Below are 20,777 nucleotides of genomic sequence, written 5' to 3'. Positions count from 1 at the left end.
CAGTGGGGTTGGGTTGGGACTGGGTGTGCTGAGTTGGTCGGGAGAGCCCATGGTGTCTTTACAGGCTGGGATGAGCAGAGCTGAAAAGGGCCCTGCAGGACACTCTGTCCCTGGGACGCTGACCTGGCGAGCATCAAGGCTGACAGTGGAGCAGGAGCAGGTGTCTTGCAGGCCCCCTGCCAGTCCTGTCTGCTCACACCTGCCCAGGGAGGAGCCATCCCCCTTGAGCAGGGCTTGGCCTTCGTGGCCACCAGGCTGCTCAGGGAAGGAGCTGGGCAGAGCCACCTCTGCCAAAGGCACTCCCAAGGCCCTCCCCTGTGGGAGCTGGCAGAGAACAAGGACGAGGGAAGTCTTCCTGAAGGAGAAATGTGGCACATTGGTGTGAACACCACTGCAGCACAAAGCGACAGTGCTTGCCTGCGTGTCTGTCCAATTCAGGCCCCATAAAAACTGAGGGGGATTGAAATCTGCCTTATGAAGGAAAGAAAAGAAACCAGCACCCGAGTTTGCTGGTGGAGAAGTAGAATTTTCCTAGGCCTCAAGAAGGCAAAGCTGAAGGCAGGAAAGATCCCAGCGGCAGTTCGGGCACCAGCCTGCCAGGGGCATCGCACACTGCACGGCACATCCTGCCCCGCAGCGCCAGCGAGGAAATCGCCATCACTTCCTATGGCGCTGCCAGCGCCCAGCGCCTCCCCCTGTACAGAAGAGGAGCCTCTGTTCTGCCACAAACTCCCATCCTGGGGCTATGGGAGCGATTCTGCCACAAACCCCTCTTCTCCTCTTCCCGTGCAGTTGCAAAGGGGTTGCTTTGCTGTTGTGAGGCATTGCAGCCTGACAGAGGCCAAACCAGTGGGCTCTGCTGTGCTTTTCCAGCAAGGTGACAGCACGGTCACAACTTGGCTGGAGTGGTGTGAGCCACAGAGAGTGCCCTGGCTGCACGCAGCGCTTGTGCCCCGTCGGGCTGTGCTCGGGGTCTCTGTAAAGGTGCTGTGCTCGGGGTCCCTGTAAGGGTGCTGTGCTCGGGGTCCCTGTAAGGGTGCTGTGCTCGGGGTCCCTGTAAGGGTGCTGTGCTCGGGGTCTCTGTAAGGGTGCTGTGCTCGGGGTCCCTATAAAGGTGCTGTGCTCGGGGTCCCTATAAGGATGCTGTGCTCGGGGTCCCTGTAAAGGTGCTGTGCTCGGGGTCCCTATAAGGATGCTGTGCTCGGGATCCCTATAAAGGTGCTGTGCTCGGGGTCCCTGTAAGGATGCTGTGCTCGGGGTCTCTGTAAGGGTGCTGTGCTCGGGATCCCTATAAAGGTGCTGTGCTCGGGGTCCCTGTAAGGGTGCTGTGCACAGGGGGCTGTGCAGAATCTCCATCCACAGCGAGCAGAGCCCATGCCCAGGTTCAATCCTCGGGCTGCGTGCCCAGGGTCTCTGGAGGGGCCGCTCTGCGCTGTCCTGGAGTCTCTGCGCGGGGTCCACTCGTTCGGTCCGTCGGGGGATCCCTGTCTAGGGTGGTGCCATCAGCCAGGCAGGGTCAGGGAGTGTCTCAGCCCCACCGGGACCGGACCCCCACCGAAGCTTCCCACGGCTCCCCGGGCCCGCCGGGGCCGCGCCGTTCCCCGGGGCCGCCCCCTCCGGATCTGGGCGGGGAGCGCCGGCCCTGCCGCCCCCTCCGGCCCCTCCGGCCCGGCCCGGCCCCGGCCCATCCCGTCGCAGCCGCATGGGGCCCCCCGGGCCGGCCTGACCCCTCTCCGAAGCCCCTCTGCCCCCGGAGACCGGCCCTGCCGAGGAGCCGCAACGGGACCCCCCGGCTGCCCCTTCCCGGCCGGGCCCTCCCGAGCTCGGAGAGACCCCCACGAGCCCCGTCCCCAGGGGCAGCGGACCCCTGGAACCTCCCCGGGACTGCCCCGGCCGGACTCCTCCGACCCCCGGCGGGACCCCCCGACTCACCCCATTGCTGGAGCAGATACGCCGAACCCCTCCGAGACCCTTCCCCGGGGCCAGGGACCTCCCCGGGCCGCAGGAGCCGGCACCCCTGGGGACCCACCGGCCGTCCCCGCCGGGGCCGAGGACGCCTGGAGCCCCCCACGAAGGCCCCGGTCCCCCGGCCCGCGTCCCCGCTCCCGGGCTGGCCCCAGTGCGCAGAGGTTCCCGTTGCCGGGGCTGGGGGCAGCCGGGCTGAGCCCACTCCGAGCCGGCGGGGCAGCCGGGGGGTGTCGCGGAGCCCCGGGGGGGCTGCGGCACCCTCGGTCTCCCCAGCTCGATGGCGGCCAAGTGGTTCAAGGAGTTCCCATCCAACCTGAAGACGGTTTCAGAGAAGGCTCGGCCGGGCAGCGGGAGCCTCGGGAAGAGCCGCAAGAATTCAACGGCTGAGCTGGGGGGGTACCGGGCGGCCGGGGGTGGCAAGGAAGGGGGCAGCCGGCTGTCACGGGACAACCTGCAGGGTCTGCTCCAGGCCGCCACCGGGAAGATGAGGAAGAATTCCCGAGTGGAGGGAGGCGCGCCGGAGGGACCCTCCAAAACCTACATCAACCGCCTGATCAAGGTGGAGGCTTCCGAGAAGAACGGGAAGGGGCACCCCGGAGCCCTGCCTGCCAGCCTGCCTGCCCCCGAGCAGGACAAGGGGAAGCCCCCCAAGACAGAGACGGTAAGGCAGGGACTGGGAGCCGGGGACAGAAGGGGAGATGTGGGGAGCGGGAAGCGCTGGCAGCTTTAACTGCTTTGGTCTCCGACTCATTAGCCTGGCTGACTTCATCCTTTTATCCTGCCCGGCTCCACTGCCTTTAAATTCCTTCAAAGCTGCCTTCATCCCAGCTGCCCTTCATCACCCATTCGGGGGTGGGGGGGCACCCTCATCATAGCCAGCCTGACCCCAGAGCTCATCTGCTGGTTAAACAAAGGCTGATGCAAAGCTTTTCTGGGAAGCTGGTCTTTCACCCCTGCACAGCCTTGGGAGCACTGGCTGCCAGTCAGCAGGGTTGCTGCCACCCAGAAGGGTCCCAGAGCTCCCCCCAGGCTCTTCACCATCATTGAGGGGCATAGGAATGGTCTGGACTGCCCCCACCCAAAGGTGTCACTGGGTGCATCCTCTGGGGTTGTGGCACGGCTCCATTTACCCCAGATAAGCCGCCATCCTTCCCTGGGGACCCCAGTGTGCCTGTTCCCTGCCTGGCTCTGTGCTGGTGACATCTCTGCCACCCCTGCTGGGACCCCCACGGCCCCCTGAAGCCAGACACGCCTGTTCTCTGCCCAGGTCATCATCCTGGAGGATTACGCAGACCCTTACGACGCCAAACGCACCAAGGGGCAGCGGGACGCTGAGCGCCTGGGGGAGAACGATGGGTACATGGAGCCCTACGATGCCCAGCAGATGATCACAGGTAAGTGCCACGTTGAGCCGTGCCACAGCAGCACAGCTGGCACCACTCCCCAGGCAGGAGCCTGTGGCTGCCCTCGGAGCCACCCGGCTCAGGAGGCTCCGGGAACAGGAAAGCTCTCGCCGCTTCCTGCGGCTGCGCGGGGCCAGATAAGGAGTGGGAGCAAGGCCGGACACTGACCCGTGCTGGCCGGCCCCTCAGCCGTGTCCGTGACCTGCTGCCATCACCCACGGGCACATGTGGCCACTGCAGAGCCCTCCATGCCCCCCAGCCATGCCAGGGTACCACCCCCCAAGAGCTCCCCATGGACGTGCCCCCCAGGCAGCGACACCCCGGCCGGCGTGGCCACCGTCCAGCTGGCCACAACAACAGGAACTGACTGGGCCGGAAGCTGGAAATAAAAGATTTGCTGCTGATTTTTTTTTTTTTTTTTTTTTTTCCGTGCGGGGCAGCCCAGGCTGTTAAGCAAGGACTGGCGCCGTGGGGAGAAGCAGGGGGCTGGGAGGGGCGAGCCCCTGGGGCGGCCTCCCGCACAGCTGAGCTCCAGTTTGGGGTGTAGCATCCTGCTGCCATGGAGCCCAGCTGGCCCCACTGGCATGGGCCTGTGGTGCCAGCAACGCCAGGGCTGGACAGCAGAGCAGGCGCCATGAGGATGAGGATGAGGATGGGCCCCTTCCTGCTCCAGCTCCTCCCGAGCTGGCTCCCAATGGGGCGTTGCCGGCACATCCATCCCTCACTGAGGGCTGGTAGTGGGATTGGGGGGGTCTCAGGGGACACTCAGACCCACCCCTGACCCACCATCCCTCTTCCCCACAGAAATCCGTCGTCGTGGCTCCAAGGATCCCCTGGTCAAAGCCATCCTGCTGCTGGATGGCCCCGGAGAGGCTGGGGAGGGGGGTGCCAAGTTGGATCTTGCCAAGAGGCTGGGGGGCAAGGAGGTGGCAGGGAAGGGGCCACAGCTCTATGACACCCCTTACGAGCCTGGGGAGGGGGTGGCCGGGGGGACCCCGGAGCGCAGGGTGAGGGCTGGGGATGGGCGCCTGCCCGAGAACGACGAGCGCCCGGCCGGGGAGTATGAGCAGCCCTGGGAGTGGAAGAAGGAGCAGATTGTCAAAGCACTGTCAGGTAGGGGACAGGGACAGGGTGGGAGTGAGCATGGGGGGAAGGGACAGGCGTGGGGTGGGAATGGGGGTGGCAACAGGGACGGGGATGGGGACAGACTTTCTAGCAGGGCTTGTGACAACAGGACAAGGGCAATGGTTTTTAACTATAAGGGGCACTTTAGATACAAGAATTTTCTTGGGCTGAGGGTGGCAAGGCACTGGCACAGGTTGCCCAAAGAGGTGGTGCCTGCCAGGTCAGGTTGGATGGGGCTCTGATGTAACTGAAGGTGTCCCTTTTCATGGTGGGTGTTGGACCAGATGGGGACAGGCACATGGTTGGAGAAGGGGTTAGGACTGGCAACGGGGGAGGTGCTGGGGCTGGGGACAGGCATGGAACTAGGGATGGGGATCAAAAGTAGAGGTGGGGCTTTGGGGGGCTCACATCTTGTCCCTCCCAGTCCAGTTTGAGGGCTCGGAGCGTCCTAAGGAGGAGACTCCGCGGCAGCACCTGCGCCAGAAGAGCTGGACCCCCAAGATGCTGAAGCCGGCGGGCACCGAGCACAGCGAGGGGGAGCGGGTGGACCCGGCCCTGGCGCTGGAGAAGCAGCCGTGAGTGCGAGGCCGATCCAGGCGTGGGGAACGGGGCGAGCAGGGACGGAGTGGCCGCTGTTCTGCCAGGGCTCAGCGTCGCTCCCCGTGTCCCGCAGCTGGTACCACGGGGCCATCACTCGGGCGGAGGCGGAGAGCCGGCTGCAGCCGTGCCGGGAGGCCGGGTACCTGGTGCGCACCAGCGAGAGCGGCAGCGGCAAGTACTCCATCGCGCTCAAGTGAGTGTCGGGGTGCCCACAGAGATTGGGGGTGTCCCACCCTCCTGGGGACGTGCGGGGAATCCTCACCCTGGGGCGCTGCTTCGGCGGGAGTTGCCCCTGGTTGTTCCCACCAAAAACCCTGATGGGGAGGGAGCACCCGCACCCCCAGGGATGGCACCCCCCGATCGGGGGGGACCCAGGCATCCTGGTGTGAGGCCGGGGCGGAGGGGGGGTACGGCGTGTCCCCCTCCCCGGCGCATTGTCGGGAGCGCCAGCGGCGTTTCCTTCCTGAGGAAGTGCAGCCCCTGGAGCCGAAACAATCAGAGCGGGACGGGAACAAACAGGGGTGGATACGGCCGCGGGGCAGGCGGGCGCCGGGGGGCTGGCGGCAGCACTGATGCCTGCTGGCCGCCCAGGACCAGCCAGGGCTGCGTCCACATCATCGTGGCCCAGACCAAGGACAACAAGTACACGCTCAGCCAGGCCAGCGGCGTCTTCTCCAGCATCCCCGAAGTTGTGCACTACTACTCCACCGAGAAGCTGCCCTTCAAGGGGGCTGAGCACATGGCCCTGCTACACCCCGTCCACTGCAAGCTGCATTAGCGTCGCCTGATGCCGCCCCCGAGTGGTCTGCGAGCCTTCCCCACCCCGAGGCATGAGACAACGATGGGCATGAACCACGGGAAGGGTCCGGTGAGAGAAACCCTGTCACGTCTGCAGTCCTGAAGGGACCCCGCTCCTGGACTCCAGCAGGGCTGTGCCCCTTTCGCTGGGACAATCCTGACCAGAACCGTGCCCGAGCTGGGGGCATGCAGTGAGACTGGCATGTGTAATGATCTAGTAAAATAAACTTGTTGGCTGAGAGGGAGCAGTGGTCCTGGGGGCTTGGGCTGGGCCTTGTGCTGGCAGGAGTCACCACAGTTTTGGGGGCCAGTGGTACTGGGGCTCCCCCAAGAGCACATCTGCATCCTGCCAGGCTTTTTATAGCAGGGGGCCAGCAGAAGGGAAGAGGAACACGGTCCCCAGGGTGCCTGAGCACCCTCTTCCCTCGAGCTGTGGTTTCCTGCCCGGGTGCAGCTGCAGCTCCCTGGGCTGTTGCACAACCCAGCACAGGGTGGGCACTGCAGGGCAGAGGAGGCACGGCTTGGGTGCAGGGCAGGGGGTGCAGGGTTGGGGTGCAGGGCTGGGAGTGCAGGGCTGGGAGTGCAGGGTTGGGAGTGCAGGGTTGGGGTACAGGGTTGGGAGTGCAGGGTTGGGGTGCAGGGCTGGGGTGCAGGGTTGGGGTGCAGGGCTGGGGATCTGTGGCAGGAAGACGTGCACAGCACAGGGGGTACAGCCTGGGAGGCACCACTGAACCACAGAGCACAGCCTGGGGTACATGGTGGGGATGCAGAGAGTACAGGAAGGTGAATAAAGTGGGGTACAACCCCACTGGAGCCACTCCCAGACAATGAGGGGACTGCAGCGACCCCTCTGCCACCCCACTCCCAGCAGCCACTCCAGTATAAATCCAAAGCATTTATTTGAGCCACATTGTCCTGTTTCCCCAACATGTGTTTTAAAAAGGAGCCCCAAGGGGGCTGCAGCAGAGGTATGGGGCTGATCCAGCCAGGCCCTCCCTCCCCGATCCCTGTGGCACTGTAGGGACCAGGCCCTTCCTTCCCTGTGGGACCCCCAGACTGGGTCCCAGGCCAGCTCCCAAGCTCTGGTTCCAGTGCTGTCACTCCTGGCCATCCCAGCTTGGTGCTGAAGGTGCCCCCAGGACCCAGTTTGAGTTTTTCCTAGCTGCTCCCCATGGGGGATGGCACTGATTCTCCTCCTCAGAGGCTTGTCCCAACCACAGAGCCACCAGATACTGGGGGGAACTGCTCCCAGAGCCATATCAAAGCCTTGGGACCCTCCATCCAACCCCCAAGCACCTACCAGCATATTCAGCCCCTGGCTACTGCCCTGAGGAGGAATAATCTGCCTGAGCTGTGTGGAGCCCTCCAGGGGCTGAGGGGGCAGGGTGTGGGAGCAGAGGGGTGTCACTGAGGGCGGGTGGGGGTAAGCTCAGAGGCACCAGCATGTGCTGCCCCTCGGCCTCTGGCTTGGTCGTCTCCTGGCCACTCGTCCACCACATCTGCCTGTACCTGCAGGGGAGAAGAGAGGCTCCAGGTGAGGGAGGGGGCAGACACAGCCCCCTGGGCCAGTCCCCCTGGCACTCACCTCACCACGATGCCAACAAAGAGGGCGATGCCAAGGAGCAGACTGCCCCCGGTGACCAGGAAGGCGTAGGGGGATGCCACAGGATGGGTGCTGGATTCCATGACAGCCCCTGACACACAGAATGGGTGAGGATAAGGGACTGGGTGTCCCTGCCCCCCCAGCCCCAGTCCAGGAATCCTTCCTCACCATTAGTATCTTCCTCCTCGAAGAGCCTGGGGTGCAGTGTCACCCCATAGATGCCATCTTCTGTGGGGACCTGCAAAGGGTAGGGGGGCACAATGGGACAGGTCAGCCCTCATACCCTGGTGTCCTCATGTCCCACATGGGGACAGGAGACCCCTTCAGGAGCGTGTGACGCTTCCCAAGGCTGAGACCATTGTTACCTGTGAGCTGTAAGGCTCCATTTCAGAGGTGAGCTCCCAAGGGTCTGCACAGAGAGGGGGGGAGTATGAGACTGGGAGAGCCCATGCTGAGCCCCCAGTCCCAGAGCCCCCCAATCCCCTCCTACCTGTCCAGGGGGTGCCCACAGCCTCCTGGCTCCACTCGCTCCACGTGCCATGGCCAAACTCATCCTTGGCCCTCACCTGCACCACGTGCCTCGTTCCACGCCACGCATCTCGGATGTCGAGCCAAGTTGTCATCACCTGATCTACCTGGAGGCGGGGACACGGGGCTGGGGACAGTCTGGCCAGGGACAAGGGGCGTGCCAGCGGGCGGGGTCTCACCTCCGTGAAGGTCTGGGCGGGCTCAGGGCGGTAGCGGACCTGGAAGCGGAGCCAGTAGAAGCGGGGGTCCCAGGAAGGGGGGTAGGACCAGTTCACCTGCAGCCGCTGTGGTGCCTTCTCCAGAGCCTGCACCGTCACATTCACCGGCGGGTCTGGCCTCACTGCGGGGGGAATGGGGGCTCAGGGCCTCACACCGCACCCTCACCACCCCAGCTCCCAGCCACGGGCAGCACTCACGGACACTGCTGAGGGTGATGATCTTATCTTTGCCAGCCGAGCCACCGGCGCCGTTGCTGACACACGTGGACACCACGAGGCTTTTGGTATCGTCAGTGCCAGGCGGCACCTTCAGCCGGCAAACGAACTTCTGTGCCTTGGAGAAGTAGCGGCACCGCTGCTCTGTGGCATTCTCAGCCACAAACCTGCGAGGTCACAGCTCAGGGAGGGCTGCAGTGTGCTCCAGGCACAGGGCAGCTGTGGGGGACATGTCCTGCGCTGTGGGGTCCCCAGCAGTGTTAGAAAAAGGGTCTGTGGGGAGGGATACATTCTGTGCCACGGGCACATGGGGCCATGGGGAAGGAACACGTCCTGTGCTGTGAGCTCCCAGCTACCAGCAGCTGCTAGGGAAAGGGTCTGCAGGGAGGCAAGCAGCCTGAGCCATGGGGTCCCAGATGGCACCAGGTCCATGGAGAGGGACGTGTTCTGTCCTATTGGGGTCCCAGCCCACGGTGGATGCAGTGGACAGCACTCACCTCCTCCTCACCCAGAGCATGGCCCGCGTCCCTAGGGACGGCTTCTTCTGCTGTGGCCACTCACACAGGACATCCTTGTCGTGGCTCCGCCGGTAGCAGGACACCTGGGGAGTTTCAGGGGGCTCTGCAGACAAAGCAGGGAGCTGCTGGGGGACAGGGGCCATCACAGGCATTGCTGAGAGGGACATTCCCACCCCAGCGTGGACCCACCTGCCACCAGCAGCCGCAGGGAGCGCAGCAGGTGGCTCCCCACGGAGCAGCTGTAGTGCCCTGAGTCCTCGTAGCGCAGCTGCCTCAGGAGCAGCGTGTTCCCCTCTGCCAGCTGCCCTGCTGCTCCCTGCTTCTCCACCTGCCACAACACCGTGGTGTTTGCAGGCACCTCGTCCTGGCAGGTCAGAGTGATGTTGGCTCCCAGGCGGCCCAACACCGTGTCCCGTGGCAGTCCTGGAGGAACAAGAGGGGAGCAGGCGATGAAGGTGAGACCTCAGGGTGTCCCTGGAGATGGGAGGCACCCAATCATCCGCTCCCCATGTCTGGTGATTGCTGGGGGTCAGGGCACTGAGCTGCAGAGTGGCTCCTCGCATTGTGGGATATGAGGGGTCTGGTGGTGGGGAGCACAGCTCGGGGAAGGTGGCACACAGGGACTGGTGGTCCCGGGAGTCCCTGGGTCCAGTGCCAGAGGGGTTAAGTGACTGTGCTGGCTGCCGGCCCTCGTCAGGCCTGGGCAGCGCTCCCGGCTCCTTCCAAAGGTCAGCGGCCAGCGTGAACCTGCTGTTCCCTTTGGCTCCTGCTGCTGGGAACGCACCCAGCACCCACGATATAGCACGGGGACGCGGCACAGCACCGGGACTCAGCACCGGGACACGACACAGCACCGGGGACATAGCACCGGGGACACAGCACTGGGGACACAGCACCGGGGACACAGCACCCGGGACACAGCACCCAGCACCCAGCAGCACCCGGGACCCCGCACCGGGACACCGCACCCAGCCTGAGCCCCCACTGCCCAGGGGTCCCGCACCACCCCCCGCCCGCCTCCCCGGGCCCGGCTGAGCTCCTGTGGGGCCGGCCCGGATCCCCGTGTGTCCCCTCGCCGTGGCCGGACCCACGAGGCCCAGGTAGCGGCAGAGGCTCGGGGCCAGCCCCGCTCCCGCCCTGCCCGGTGCCGGTCGCACTCACCGGCGGGGCCGCAGGGCCGCCCGGCGGCCTCGGCGAGGTGCAGGAGGAAGCGGAGAGGAAGGAGAAGGAGCAGAAGCGGCCCCGGCGGCCGCGCCATGCGCCCAGTCCCGGGTAGGAAAACATCGGCGGCGGCGCCGGGGTTGTGAAAGCGGCGCGGGGCGGAGCGGCACGTGCGCCCGGGGCCCGGCGGCCAACACCGCCCCGTCCCTGCCCCCGCGCCCCGGGACCTCCGCCCTCCCGCTCCTCCTCCCCCGGATACAGGACACGGCACGATCGGCTCAGAACATTATTTTCTTTTTTGGAAATTAAAAAAAAAAAAAAAAAAAGCTGTTTTGGGGTTGTTTTTTTTTTGTTTTTCCCTTAAGAACTATAAAATGATACTATTCCGCCAGATAGAAACGTGCCAGAAATGATCCAGCTCGATCCGCGGCCCCTCCACTGAAACAACCCCAAAACCTCCCTAAATCTCCTCCAGCCCTCATCAACACCCGTCTTAATAAGCTCCTCTTTGGTATCGCGTCCCTGGGAGCCCAGCAGCTCCAGAGGCTCCCCAGGATCCCCGTTGCCCACCCACACTTGAGTCCCGCAGGAGCTGGAGAGGAGGAGGAGGAGGGAGGAAGCAGAGGCCGAGCGTTGCGCAAGACCACGCGTGGGAGTGAATCACGGCAGCCGCCAAATCCGAGCCTCCCTGTGGTACACAACACTTCCCCTTTCCGACCCGGCACCCACCGGCCTGGGGAACCCTGAGGAGCGTGAACTTCCTCCCCCCTTCTCCCTGTACCCAGCCAAGAAACGAGTCGCTCTGTAAACTCAGAGTATTTTTCCCTTACCTTTTTTTTTGTTTGTTTTGGTTGCTATTTTTTTTTTGGGGGGGGGGGTGTCTTTTTTTTTTTCTTTTTTTTGTTTATATTAAAAAAAAAGACACGTGGGTGAAGGCCAGGGAGAGGCCACACAGTCCTCCCACAGCCCTGCACCTCTGGTACAATACATTCATGTGCGATGGGGCGTTTGCACTCAGTGGAATTGAATACTGATGGAGGAGTGAATGGGGGGTGGGGTGGGGCTGATGGTGATGACATCCATCCATCCATCCATCCGTCCATCCGTCCATCCATCCATCCGTCCATCCATCCATCCATCCATCCATCCATCCATCCATCCATCCCAGGGAGGGACAGACTGTATTTTTTGGCTAGAAGGCGACAGTCCAGACTCCTCCAAACCTCAGCACTGGCCCCCACATCACCTCTGCTCCTACCATGAGACCCTGCTGACAAGGGGCTTTGCCCTCCTCAGGGCCAGGGGCAGAGGAGGGCAGCCCCCAGCTGCACAGGAGGGGATGTGACCCCTTCCAGCCTCACACCCTGAGAGTCTTGTCGGCCACGCCACTGGGGCTGCCGGCGCTGCTGCCCTCGCCGCCCTTCTTCTTCCGCAGGGTGTCAATCCAGCTGGTGCTGGGGCGGGGGGCAAAGCTGGACAGTGCCAAGGAGCTAAGCCTCATGTTCTTGCCAGACATGATGAGCTCCCCAAAGCCCTCCTGATGGGAGAAGGCGTAGCCAGAGCGGCGGGAGCCCGCGCGCCCTGCGTGCTGCATGCACCGGTGCTGTGTCTTCTGCTTCTTCCGTACCAGCTGAGTGTAGCGCACCTGGGGACACAGGGCAGGCTCAGGGGCCTGAGGAACCCCCTCTCCTCAGGGCTGGGACCCTGTGAGTGCTCCTAGAGCCACGCACTCTCACCGTATCCGAGAGCTCTGGCTTCAGGTCCAGCTTAAGGAAGCGAAAGGCCACAACGGGCACGATACAGACTACGGCGGTGAGGGCGATGGTCAGCCAGACCGTGGGCTGGGCCAGCGTGTTCTGTGCGTTACCTGGGGGAAGGAATGAACCCAGTGAGGGCCAGGCCAAGGCAGCTCCTGCTGGGGTGGGAACATGGGGCGCACAGGGACTCACCCACAAAGCGGAACTGGTTGGGGAACATCCGGAAGAGGCCGTCGCTGTGCATGGTGAAGAGGATGGCGAAGTAGGCGGCCAGGCTGCCCCAGATGAAGAAGTGGTTGATGGCTGTCCAGAATCCTGTGTCTAAGCCGATCTGGTGGGGGGGATGCAGGAAGAATCAGGGCTCAGGGGATGCCTGAGGTGCCTTGAGGGTCTGGGGCTGAGTAGCCACGTCCCTACCTGCACACTGACGACAATCACGAGGGAGGTGGCGACAGTGACGGCGAAGGACTGGTAGTCGGCCAGCTGGGCACCATCATCACGGGTGGCATCAGCAAAGACGCCATAGGGGATGAAGAACATGAGGATGGAGGTGTAGATGCCCTGGGCAATGCAGATGAAGAACTCCCTCTTGTTGAAGAGCAGGTTCAGCTGCCCAGGCTCGTAGAGTTTGGGGTACTCCATGCTCCGCTGCTCTGGCACATCCTGGGGGCATGGGCACCTCCCCTTAGCCCTGGGTGGGAGCAGCCTCCACCACAGTCCATGGAATGACAAGGACAGCCTGACTCTGGCACCCAGGCAGCCCTTCTTCCCACAGGGTGGGTACAGACTCCTCACACACCCAGGGACCTCTCACTACCCCCTGCCATACCTGGTCAAAGACACCCATAGCGAGCACAGGCAGCGATGTGTAGACAATGTTGTACAGCGTGATGAAGTACTGGTCATACACTGTCTGCATGGAACAGAGCACTCAGCAGGGCACAAGACCTGCCCACCCTGTGCCCCAGCCAGCCCCCCAGTCCCTGTGCCCACAGCTGCAGGGACAGGAGAGCTGTCTCAGCCCCCCAGGACTGCCCACCCTGACCACAGATTCCTCACACACTGCACGCTGGATGCCAGGCTCTGCCTCCTGGCTCAGGATGAGTCCCCACGGGGAGTCCATGGACCTGAACACGCTTCAGAGCCGAGGAGCCCTGCAGGAAAACCCTCCCCAGCTCTCAGTGAGAAAGGCCACCAACCCACCTGTGCTGAGAAGCCGCAGAAGAAGCCAAACCAGAAGTGGACCATGGTGAAGGCAAAGTTCTTATAGAAGAAGTAGCAAAGAAACTTGCACATGCGCAGGTAGGACCAGCGCCCATGCACCAGGAGCAGGCGCTGCAGGAACTTGAACTGGGAGAAGGAGTAGTCGGAGGCCAGCACGGCCTGGATGCCTTCCTGCCCACTGATGCCCACCCCAATGTGGGCAGCTGTGGAGGGAAGGAGAGATAGGTAAAGAGAGGGCTGCCAGGAGCACAGGGGACGAGAGCAGCACCCCCAGCACAGGCACTTTGTTCCTGTGGGGCACAGAGGGGTGAGCACAGAAGCTCCCATGGGCCCCAGGACGGTGCAGGGGGGTGGCCTGTCTTCTCCTGTGGTCCCCCAGATCCCAGGCCTTACTCTTGATCATGCTGACATCGTTGGCCCCATCCCCAATGGCCAAAGTGACGGCTTTCTTGTACTTCTTGACCAGCTCCACCACCTGGGCTTTCTGCAGGGGTGTGACACGGCAGCAGATAACGGCCTTGCAGGCACACGCCGTCTCCAGGAATTCCACCTCCATGTCTGCCTCCAGTGCATGGGCCTGCAAGGAGAGCAAGGGACAGCTGGGATCATGGTGCACAGCCAGGCCTTGTCCTGCCTGGCACTCCCAGGGCCCTACCAGGCTGTGCCCGTTGATGACCAGGGCGTATTCGCCCGCAATGGCTTCCAGCACTGAGGTAAGCTTGGAGGAGAGTTTCTCCTGGTAGGAGAAGCCATTGCACACAGAACGTGATGCATCCATCATCTTCTCCCGGGCTTTCCTGAGGAGAGAGGGGCCACAGGGTTCCATCTCAAGGCCTTTCCATAGCTCTAGCTCCCCCAGCCACAGCTGTGCCCCACACTGGCACTGCTCTGTGTCCTTTGCCCCACAACCCTCACCTTAGCTCCTCTCGCACCTCCAGCACAGTGTGGCCTGTGACCACAAACACCTCTGTCATGTCATCTGTCAGCATCTTGCAGGAGTAGCCGATGTTCACAGCTGTTTCTGTGGACAGGAAACCAGGGGCTGAGCCAGAGTCCATTCCAGAGAGAGCACTAGGGATCCCAGGCAGGTGGAATCCAGCCCACAAACACCCTCATCTCCAGCCAGCACCTCAGCCACGCCTCACCCTGCTTGTCCCCCGTCAGCACCCAGATCTTGATGTTGGCCAGCGTCAGGATGGCAATGGTTTCGGGGACCCCCTGCTGCAGTTTGTCCTCGATGGCCGTGGCTCCGAGCAGCTTGGGGACCCAAATGGGTGGGAGGTCAGCAGGGGCTGACCTGCAGCCACCACCAGCCTCAGCCTCCAGCCCACCTACCATCATATCATGCTCCACCTCATCGTAGAGCCGAGCCAGGTGATCCTCACGGGCCTCAGGGGCACTGCCAGCTCGATGCAGCCGCTCAGACCAGTCCTTGTAGTAGCTCTCCTCCAGGTCTCTGTAAGCCAGCACCAGTGTCCGCAGCCCCTCGCCAGCGTACTCCTGCAAGAGGTCAGAGCTGGCTGTGCTGGAGACCCTCAGTGTGTCCCCAGACCCCAGCAGCGCTGCTAGGGCAGGGCACAAGCCCAGCTCAGGCTCTGGGCAGCCACTCTTTCCTCCCCACGCTGCCTGCAGGACCCTGTCCTACGCACATTGAGGTGGTCGGTGGTGACGCTGGTCAGCTCCTGGTTGAGGGGGTGCAGCCTCTCCAGCAGGATGGTGTCAGCACCTTTGCAGTACAGCCGGATCTTGCCCTCAGGGCTGCGCACTGCAGGGAGGAGGGGAAGAGATGCCTGGCTCAGGGGTGCAGGAGCAGATCCTGCTCCTGCTCTGACCCCCAGGCATCAACCTGCTGATGCCTCCACTGTCACATCCCCATCAGTGCTGGACTGGTCCCCCAGCACACCACAATGAGCCCTGTGCTGCAGCCCCACGTGCCCTCCCAGCCCCTGTGCTGTGCTCAGGACCTCACCGATGACAGACATGCGCTTGCGGATGTTGTTGAAGTCCAGGATGGCCAGCAGCTGGTAGGTGATGGCCTGACCCAGCTCCTGCACTGTGATGGTCTTGGGCGTGCGGGACCGGAACACAAAGCCAAAGTTTCTGGCAGCTGTGACCAGTGCTCCCTCATCTGGGGACTGTGCCTTGTACAACAGCTCCCCTGCAGACAGCACGGGGCTCAGTGACAGTGTCTTGTGACCCACAGGGACAGATCCTGCCCCGCTCTGCCTACCTTCACTCTTCTCCTCGGACATGACGGTGTGGCAGAGCGAGAGCAGGCGGAAGAACTCGTGCACGTGGAGGTCTCCCAGCTTGACGGCTTCCAGCAGGCTGGGGTCCCAGAACTGGAACCGTGGGTCTGCCAGTGGGTTGAAGGAGAAGTCTACAGGCTCTGGCCTCTGCAGGGGCAAAGTCAGGGTTACCTAACCCTTACCCAAAGTTAGGGTTACCTCCCCGTGGCACTTAGTGTGGGCAGGCACCGAACTGACAGCACCCTTACCTCTCCCAGCTCTGCCTTGTGGCCCAGCACGTCCTGCACATCACCTGCAAAACAGGGCATGGAGTTAACTATGACAGAGACCCAACACCACAGCAGCTGTTGCTGCCCCACAACGCTCTTGCTAAGCCCCCTTGTCCCCTGACTGCCCCAAACAGAGGTGGGGAGCCCCAGCCTGGCATCTGGAGCTCACCATAGCTGTGCCCGTTCACAGAGCACTTGCTGAAGACCATGATATTCTGGGTGAGGGTGCCAGTCTTGTCAGAGAAGATGTACTCCACCTGCCCCAGCTCCTCGTTGAGGGTGGTGGTGCGGGCTTCAGCCGGCGTCCGGCGCTTGGCACAGTACATCTTCTTGTCCCAGTTGATGAAGTAGCTGTGCCCAAGCCGGATCACCTCGACGCTGCAGGAGGATGGCTGGGTGTCACTGGGGCAGGGCAGCACACTCTGCTGAGCCAGCGACAGGCACACACATGCCCACCCCAGACCCTCAGTGCCCTGGGCACTCCAGCACCCCGGGTGCCCCCCATGGCTTGCTAGCCCCCACACCCTTCCCAGGGGCTGGCTTGCAACCCATTCCTGCTGACAGCCACCGCTAAGCCAGGGCTGGGGACCAAGGCAAGGCACCCAGGGGAAGCCCATGGGGCTCCCCAAGCATCTCACACACCTACAAACCCTGAACCCCTCCCAAGCCCACAGGGCAGACAGCAATGAGTGGGAGGGGTGGAGGTGACACATTCTTACCTCGGGGCTAAGGGTGACAGAACCCATGCTGGGGAACGAAAAGAGAGAGAAATTAAAAGAGAGAGAGAAGGGGACAGTGCAGGAGCCTGGGAGCTGCAGGAGGGCAGAGCAAAATAGCCAGCGTGCAGCCAGGGCAGGGAGAGACGGGCAGCCAGACACAGCCAGGGGGGCCCTGAGGGACCTGTGTGGTCCTTAGGTCTTGGGGTGTCCCTGAAGGCAGACATGGCCTGTCACCAAGAGAGTAGCCCACACCCACCCTCAGAACACACCGTTCTGCCTGTGGATCTCCATCCCTGTCTCCCCTCCCCAGAGGGCACCCCTAATTTCTCATACACCCCCTGCCCAGCCCCTCTGCCCCCTGCCCTACCTCACATAGAGCGAGATGGGCACCACAGTGTTGAGGATGATGATGTAGGACCAGAAGGAGAGGAAGCCAGAGAAGAAGGCACTGTGCACCCCCTCGTCCCAGGGCAAGTAGATCTGGAAGCAGACGCCCACCTCGTGCTCCCAGATGGCGTTGCCAATGGCCAGGATCACTCCCATGCACACCAGGAACCCAAAGATCTGGGGAAGGAACATTACATAAGAGCCCTGACTGGGTCAGAGCCAGGGCTCCCAGGATCTCCCTTCTGCATACCCAGAGCACCAGTGTGTTCATCAGCCGGTCGATGCTCGTCCGCTTAAATTTGGTCCGGCCGCTGTTCTGCATCAGTTTTGTGTCAGGTCCTGGGGAGCAGGAAGGCATCAGGGGGGGTCTTTCCCTCCCCTGTGTGCAGCACAGCAGCAGCTGCTGCCTCAGCCCACCTGCAAAGATGACGAGGCCAAAGCACCACTCAGTGTTGCGCAGGACGCAGCCCCGCAGCAGCATGTTCTGGTTGCTCAGGGGGTACTTGTTCTCCTTCCAGTACAGTGTCCCACCAAACTTGTCCAGCTTGTTGTTGGGGGGTTCACAGATCACCTCACCTGGGTGCACAGTATGGCTCAGCTGGGACTTGCCTTCTCCACAGGGCCAGCTCCATCCCAGTGCTGCCAGCACCATCCCTGGCTCCCCAGAGATCCGCTTCGAGCCACAGCATGACAGTGCCACGTGGCTGGTCCTTGTCTACCAAGGGTGGGAGAGGAGGGAAGGTGGGGGGCTGCCCTGTGGCAGAGGGCTGGGCACAGGCACTCACCATCAAAGAGAGCCAGCTGGCTGGTGTCCCCAAGCTCTGCGGTGACAGGGATGGCCTGACGCACCTTCATGTTGGTCTCTCTGCAGGCAGGATGGCACCACATGGGTTAGAGACAGCCTGGCAGGGACAGCCTTTGCAGGTGCTCCTGCCCTGCCTGCAGCCCAGCCTCACTCCCACCTCTTGCCTCCCCTGGCCCCCCAAGGTGAGCAGGGACACCTACCCATCCAGCTCTGCAGTCTCTATGTAGCATAACCCATGGGGTTCGCTGCTGGAGAGGAGGAGGAGGTCAGCCTGCTGGGAAAGACTTGTGAAGGGTTGTGCCAACACTGGGGCTCCCCCATGCCTTCCCCAGGGAAGCCTCTGGCCCTTGGATGTCCTTGGAACTCCCTGGAGCATCTGCAAAGGCCATCCCTAACCCCATGTGTCCTTTGCACCATCGCTCCAAGTGCCCACATCCTCAGAGTTCAAAACATGGCACCACTGTGGCCCCAACTCTCCAACCTAAATGCAACTTCCAGGCTGGAAGTCCCTAAAATCCCCACCCCGGGCAGAGACAGAGGAGCACAAAAGCAAAGTGGGAGTGGCACCACACCCTTCCATGGTCCCTGTGTGCCAACCACCCTGCTGGAACCACACTTGTCTCAGGGCTGCACTCACCGCCACAAACTGGTTGTTCTCCAACTTGATGATGTCTCCAACACGGACGTTCATCCACTGCTCCTGCCGAAGGCTGAAGAGGGAACACCAAACTGTAGTCAGGCAGGAGCCCTGCCCTGCCCACTGCCACGTCCCACAGGGTCCCTGGCTCCCTCTGCACTGCTCTGTGCCCGTGACACTCACACTCCACCGATCAGGACCTGAGACTGCCGGTTGTTCACCTGGTTGTCGCTTTTATGGCGGAACTGGGAGCAGGGGGAAGAGACAGCAGTGTCAGCCTCTTGGGGATGGGGTGCTGCACTCCCCCAGCATCTCAAATGCCACGGCCCCAGACACTGAACCCCTGCACAGCATCCCAACCTCCTGCCCAGAGGGCAGAGGGGCGCAGGGGGAACCACTCACGTAGTCATCGGTGGCATCTTTGACAGCTGTGATGGTTAAGACAAGAACCAAAGGCACGATGGTGGTAAACCAGGAGAGCGAAGAAATCTGAGGAATCAGCTGGGGACAGGGAACAGGAAATTACACAGGAACCAGCCAGCCCCAGGTCCATACTGCCCCTGCTCAAGGGTGCCAAACCTCTCCACCTCCAAAGTATGGCACTACTTGGAGCCCTCCTGTATGTCCAGGCAGGGAAGGACTGCACTCACCTGCAGGATGAGGAGGAAGAGGAAATAGGTGTTGGCCACTTCTTGGAACTGCTCGAAGAGGTTGACAGGCAGGAAGGTGACAATGTTGTACTTGGAGGTCTTGATGCAGTTGCTCTAGGAACAGATGGGGCAAGAAGGGGGTTTACAGGCTGCCAAGGCCCCATAACCCCCCAGGATGAGATCACTCTGGAGGGCAGGGGCTGTGGCTCACCATGCTCTTTTTTGGGGGGTCAGGCTCCTGCTCCTGTGCTACCTCTGGCAGCTTCCTTGGGAAGCCAGTTCCTCAGGCTCAGTCACCAGCTGGTACCCTGGGACCAGCAGCAGCACCTGGCCCCCACAAGGGTGACCCCAACCCAGATCCCCCTTCTCCCCTCTCTGCATCAGCTCTGGAACAGCCAAGGATAACCTCCAGCGTGGGGGGAGGTCAATGTGAGCACTGCCCTCCCTTGGCACCTTCAGAAGCTACCCCATGATCCACACTGGGATGTGGCACCAGGCTGGGATCTGGGCAGAGCCAGAGGGTTCTGGGCCTTGGCCAAGGATGGGTGGGCTGAATCCTCCACATGGACAGCACTGTGCCCAGCCAGCCCCACAGCTATACTGGCATTCATGTCATCAGCACCATTTTTTCAGGGACAAATATCTATTTTGTAGTCATAACACCTCCCCCCTGCCACCGAAGTGTGGGTGATTCAGACCCCAGCCCCACAGACCTGCCCGAGGAGCCCCGGGAAGGGGTTCAGCCCCCCTCACTCACTGCGTACTGGAACTTCTCGTTGTACTCCCGCGCGTTGGCTCGCACTCGACGCTCTTCCTCTACAACACAGCACCCTGTCACCCCCAAGCACCCCAACACCCCCTGTAGCTGCAGCCAGACAGCCCCAAAACCCTGAACCCTGACACCCCAATCTCCTCTCCGTCCTGGGAGCCAAGCTAGTCCCAGAATCCCAGAAGGCAGGGAACGGGGAGTCTCCCCAGCTGTGTGATGTGGTCCTGTGCTCCCCCATGCAGGACCTGCATCCCTGCCCACCTTGAACCCCAACCTTGCTTAACTGCACCTCCACTCCCAAACTCTGCATCCCCAGATCCCCCCAAGCCTGTAGTGCGAGACCCCCAGCTCTACTTACCTGTACTCCCAGAGCCTCAGATTCTGCATCTCCCTGCTCCCCCAGCTCGGCACCCTGAGGTCACCGGGCCTTTCCAGCCCAGACACTGCACCCCCAGAGGACACCTCTGCTCCCTCAGCCCTGCTTTGCTGCATTCCTGGATCCCCAAAGTCCGCCCTCCCAGCCCCGCTTAGCTGCATCCCCATCTCTGCATCCCCGGCCCCATTGCGGCTCCCCCGCCGCACCCACCGCCCCGCCGGGGTCGCGGAGCCGCTGCCACCCCTGGGACATCCCCGGGGCACGGCCCCGGCCCAGCTGCCGCTGCTGGCCCGGCCCGGCCCTCCCTCCCCACCGCGTTACTGAGGCAACGCCGCACCGGGGCCCGCCCGGGACCCACCCGGGCTTCCCCCGGGCCCAGCGCGGCCCCGCTTACCCGGAGCTTGGCGGGCCGCGCACCGCTCCATGTCCCGCGGCCCCGCAGCCCATGGGGAGCGGGCGGGCGGCCGGGCCGGGCCGGGGCCGCTGCCTCTGCCGCCGCCTCAGCTCCCCATGGCCGCGGCGGCGCCGGTCGGCGGCGGAAGTGAGGTGGGGGGCGCGGGGAAGCGGCGGAGCGCGGCCGCGGGGCTGGCCGAGAGTGCGGCCCCGGCGGCGGCCTGGCCAGCGGGGCGGCTCCCGGGGAGCCGTGTGAGTCCGGGAGGAGGGCAGAGACAGCCCCACGGGGTACCGGGGGCAGGGCCGGGGTCCCGGGACATCCCCGGATCCCATGGGGCAGCCCCACACTAGCAGCTCGTGTCCCCCTGCAGCCAGGCCTGGCTGGCCTTCCACCACATCCCTGC

The 20,777-nt window shown here is 63.1% G+C and overlaps 3 protein-coding genes across 13 annotated transcripts; 1 reads left to right on the top strand and 2 right to left on the bottom strand.

The window, feature by feature from the left end:
• Positions 1-1,657: 1,657 nt before the first annotated feature.
• SHE (Src homology 2 domain containing E) lies at positions 1,658-6,135 on the top strand. Of its 2 annotated transcripts, none has more exons than XM_054651219.2 (6): positions 1,658-2,629; positions 3,236-3,362; positions 4,176-4,484; positions 4,921-5,071; positions 5,170-5,289; positions 5,755-6,135. In XM_054651219.2, exons 1-6 carry the CDS (start codon positions 2,246-2,248, stop codon positions 5,882-5,884), a joined length of 1,221 nt encoding a protein of 406 aa, XP_054507194.1. In that variant the 5' UTR covers positions 1,658-2,245; the 3' UTR covers positions 5,885-6,135. The 2 variants fall into 2 exon arrangements, with proteins under 2 accessions (XP_054507194.1, XP_054507193.1); XM_054651218.2 differs by having other exon boundaries at positions 5,688-6,135.
• A 641-nt stretch (positions 6,136-6,776) lies between these two features.
• IL6R (interleukin 6 receptor) lies at positions 6,777-11,005 on the bottom strand. 2 transcript variants are annotated; one of them, XM_054651253.2, is made up of 10 exons: positions 10,139-11,005; positions 9,167-9,400; positions 8,957-9,080; positions 8,442-8,626; positions 8,205-8,365; positions 7,988-8,132; positions 7,863-7,906; positions 7,666-7,735; positions 7,480-7,588; positions 6,777-7,403 (listed from the first exon to the last, which is right to left on the bottom strand). In XM_054651253.2, exons 1-10 carry the CDS (start codon positions 10,233-10,235, stop codon positions 7,214-7,216), a joined length of 1,359 nt encoding a protein of 452 aa, XP_054507228.2. In that variant the 5' UTR covers positions 10,236-11,005; the 3' UTR covers positions 6,777-7,213. The 2 variants fall into 2 exon arrangements, with proteins under 2 accessions (XP_054507228.2, XP_054507227.2); XM_054651252.2 differs by having other exon boundaries at positions 7,988-8,365.
• Positions 11,006-11,142: 137 nt separating this feature from the next.
• On the bottom strand, positions 11,143-20,721 carry ATP8B2 (ATPase phospholipid transporting 8B2). 9 transcript variants are annotated; one of them, XM_077192148.1, is made up of 28 exons: positions 20,375-20,540; positions 19,593-19,651; positions 18,836-18,949; positions 18,588-18,686; positions 18,369-18,430; positions 18,186-18,258; positions 17,749-17,819; positions 17,529-17,608; positions 17,161-17,319; positions 16,994-17,082; positions 16,724-16,920; positions 16,357-16,384; positions 15,807-16,029; positions 15,617-15,660; positions 15,350-15,515; positions 15,089-15,277; positions 14,769-14,884; positions 14,455-14,619; positions 14,265-14,376; positions 14,035-14,140; positions 13,775-13,916; positions 13,513-13,696; positions 13,099-13,322; positions 12,725-12,808; positions 12,313-12,558; positions 12,088-12,226; positions 11,875-12,005; positions 11,143-11,783 (listed from the first exon to the last, which is right to left on the bottom strand). In XM_077192148.1, exons 1-28 carry the CDS (start codon positions 20,403-20,405, stop codon positions 11,496-11,498), a joined length of 3,621 nt encoding a protein of 1,206 aa, XP_077048263.1. In that variant the 5' UTR covers positions 20,406-20,540; the 3' UTR covers positions 11,143-11,495. The 9 variants fall into 9 exon arrangements, with proteins under 9 accessions (XP_077048263.1, XP_077048256.1, XP_077048258.1 ...); XM_077192141.1 differs by lacking the exon at positions 16,357-16,384 and having other exon boundaries at positions 11,869-12,005; positions 15,807-16,015; positions 17,749-17,822; positions 19,600-19,651; positions 20,375-20,721; XM_077192143.1 differs by lacking the exon at positions 16,357-16,384 and having other exon boundaries at positions 15,807-16,015; positions 17,749-17,822; positions 19,600-19,651; positions 20,375-20,721.
• Between the last annotated feature and the right edge of the window lie 56 nt (positions 20,722-20,777).

Source organism: Agelaius phoeniceus, chromosome 31 (genome assembly GCF_051311805.1).
Source record: "Agelaius phoeniceus isolate bAgePho1 chromosome 31, bAgePho1.hap1, whole genome shotgun sequence".
NCBI lineage: Eukaryota > Metazoa > Chordata > Aves > Passeriformes > Icteridae > Agelaius > Agelaius phoeniceus.
Note: the sequence above shows the minus strand (reverse complement) of the source record. Positions and strands in the feature narration are given on the sequence as shown.